Consider the following 2812-nt stretch of genomic DNA (forward strand, 5'->3'; position numbering starts at 1 on the left):
TTTATCACAGTCTTTCAAAAGGCATTGGCAAAAGGGCTTTTGGCTTAGTGGACTTTATTCAGGCTGTATAACAGAATCTATTGAATTTTGGTAGGATTACACCATTATAAAATTCACCTAAAACAAAGCAAAACTTCCTAGGATCTCAGTACAGACAAGGAAGAGAAACAGATTTTGTTTCAGTGGGTAATGTGCCTAGTACGCATTATCCCTGGGAGACATCTTTTCATCTCCACTGACTACAAAGTGAGACTGAAGTGATCAGATTTGAATCAGAAAAATAACTCTGAGAAGAAAGTAGGCAAGAGGTATCCCATGGTTCATGTCCAGGGACAAATATAATGATTACAATTAATGCGTGTATATATATATTTTTTTTTAAATTATTATTATTTTTTTAGGTACAATCTTTGAATTTGAATGAACAGATATATGTGGATACGTTTTACCAGTTCTACTTCATCATTTAGATTTCACTCAGTAACGAGCAATATTGCTAGGATTCCAGTTCTCAGTGGACACACCACAAAATGGCAATAAAAATTCCTAGGTACTAGCAATGCTGTAATGTCCGTGGTACTGAAAGCTCCAGCTAGCCTAACTCAGCATCTGCACCCCCTTCTGTCTCCCAAAGACTGAGATCATACATGTTGGGTGGACTCTCCACTCCAGCAGCAGGGAGTTTAAACATGAGGTAGGATTGTCCACCTGCCTTAGCTTTTGGTGTCCCTCCTTTAGTCCAGCAAAGACCTGGAGCACAAAGAGCCGGAGCAGACAGAGTTGCTGCTCAGAAGGGGTGTGTGGATCTCAAAAGAGGATTGAGTGAGGGAGTGGTCTTGTACTGGGGGAGTCAATCTCTTGGAGGAGAAGAGAACAAGGAGGTCCCAGTGCACTCCAGCTCACTTTATTCTGCAGCCTGTACCAAACAATAACATCACAGAATCACAGAATTTTTGGAGTTGGAAGGGACCTTAAAGGTCATTGAGTTCCAACTCCCCTGCATGGGCAGGGATGCCTTCCACTAGAAAAGGCTGCTCAGAGCCCCATCCAGCCTGCCCTTGAACACCCCCAGGGATGGAGCCCCCCCAACATCTCTGGGCAGCCTGTTCCAGTGTTTCACCACCCTTACACTGAAGAATTTACACCTGATCTCTAACCTAAATCTCTCTTCTTTCAGCTTAAAACCATTACCCCTTGTCCTCTCACTGCAAGCCCCTGTAAAAGGATCCTCCCCAGCTTTCCAGTAGGCCTCCTTCAGGTACTGGAAGGCCACCAAGATCTCAAATATGGAGTTGACAAAAAAGACAGTGATATTCCATTCCAACATATGCCACGCTGAGCCTCCCCTGGCCTCATCTCCAACCCGCTGAATACTACTTGATTCTAGTGTCAGGAAATGTTGAAACATTGTTTCCCATTCTCATGTCTAAGACAGTGATTAGCAGAAACCATCTCCTGATTAATACAGTATGGGAGCCATGTTACCAACTTCTAGGGTGTGGGAAACTGTTCTTTTCTTCCCCATAACAGTCTGTCACTGGCTTTGAAAGAACAAGCAGGGCACCGTTTGTCTGAGCCAGAAAAGGTTACCAGGTCTAAGGAGGATTTATCTTTACTGAAAAAGCCCTTGAAATCATCCTCAGTTTGAGGTAAAGTTAATTAAATCAGTGCTTGGTTCTTAGAAGGGACAGGAAGGGACTAGAAATCATTGTTGCCCCAGGGTGAAAATCAGCTGGTTCCTGGACTAGACCCCCTCACTCAGTTAATCCCTGTGTTGATGATAAAGAAAATTCATTAGCATCCCTGAGGATATTCTGACACCAAAGCAAAGGAGAATCCTGCTCTTATGCAGCAAATAACTATATTTAGCTCCTTATTACCAAAGTTCTGGCTAGATGTTATTTTAGACTCTGGGACTCTCTCACATGTCTTTCCTCATTTCTGGGGTCTGTCATTCATACTTACAATGCGGTTTTGGGCCTTTGGGCAGATATGGGCACATCTGGGGTTTTGTTAAATATGGTTGATAGCTGATAGATGGTTTGATGATGCATCTGTGCAAGAGTGGTCGTTGTAATATTCTGCTGCTTTGTACTGCTTGGTGGGATCAGTGATTTCAGAAGCAACAGAAGATGTAAAGAGAGTAGAAGGATGAACATCTCTTCACAAGGTTTGTGTCTGTGACAGCCCAACACTACTTGATGGCTGGAAAAACGCCACCTGATACAGCGTTTCAGGGCTCCTTGTTACCACAACCCATACTGCAGTTTCCCATCCTTTATCTGGGGGCAGAAGGATAGTGCCCAAGATTTTGCTTTAACGATGACACATTAAAACACTGGGTGCTGCAGTGATCAGGCTATTTTTCCACTCTTCTGACATCGTTGCTCCCTGGAACAAGCAGGGACCATCTTTCTGTGACTGTCCCCTGCCATCCCTCCCAGTCAGCACGGTGAAGCGGAGCCACGCAAAGACCCATCTCTGCCAGATCACCGTGATCTATTTGCACAAAATCAAGATATTTTGTTCCGACACTAGGAAGTAACGAGGAACTGACAGTAACAGACGGTGCCCAGGAGGGTCCCGCTCTCCTGGCCTCCGTGGCCTCTGCGAGGAGCGGAGCGCCCGGCGGGATGAGCGGAGCCCCTTTTGCCGTCGCCGCGGTGGGGCGAGATCTGCTCCTTCGCACCTGCGGCAGCTACGGTCGGCGGGAGTTAATCATTAAGTCTCCGGCGGATCCGCTCCGGCCCGGCTCCCCCGCACCTCCCGGGCCTCCCAGCTCCGCGGCGGGCGGGGAGGCGGGAGGCAGGGG

The 2812-nt window shown here is 46.6% G+C and overlaps 1 protein-coding gene across 1 annotated transcript in view; it reads left to right on the forward strand.

The window, feature by feature from the left end:
• The first annotated feature begins 2633 nt into the window (after positions 1–2633).
• The window catches only part of RFX6 (regulatory factor X, 6), a 33612-nt gene continuing 33433 nt past the window's right edge, over positions 2634–2812 (forward strand). Inside the window, exon 1 of the mRNA XM_010005220.1 lies at positions 2634–2798. Within this exon, the coding sequence (XP_010003522.1) occupies positions 2634–2798 (165 nt within the window). The remainder of the gene's footprint in view (positions 2799–2812) is intronic.

Source organism: Chaetura pelagica, unplaced genomic scaffold (assembly GCF_000747805.2).
Source record: "Chaetura pelagica isolate M959 unplaced genomic scaffold, ChaPel_1.0 scaffold171, whole genome shotgun sequence".
Classification (NCBI taxonomy): Eukaryota; Metazoa; Chordata; class Aves; order Apodiformes; family Apodidae; genus Chaetura; species Chaetura pelagica.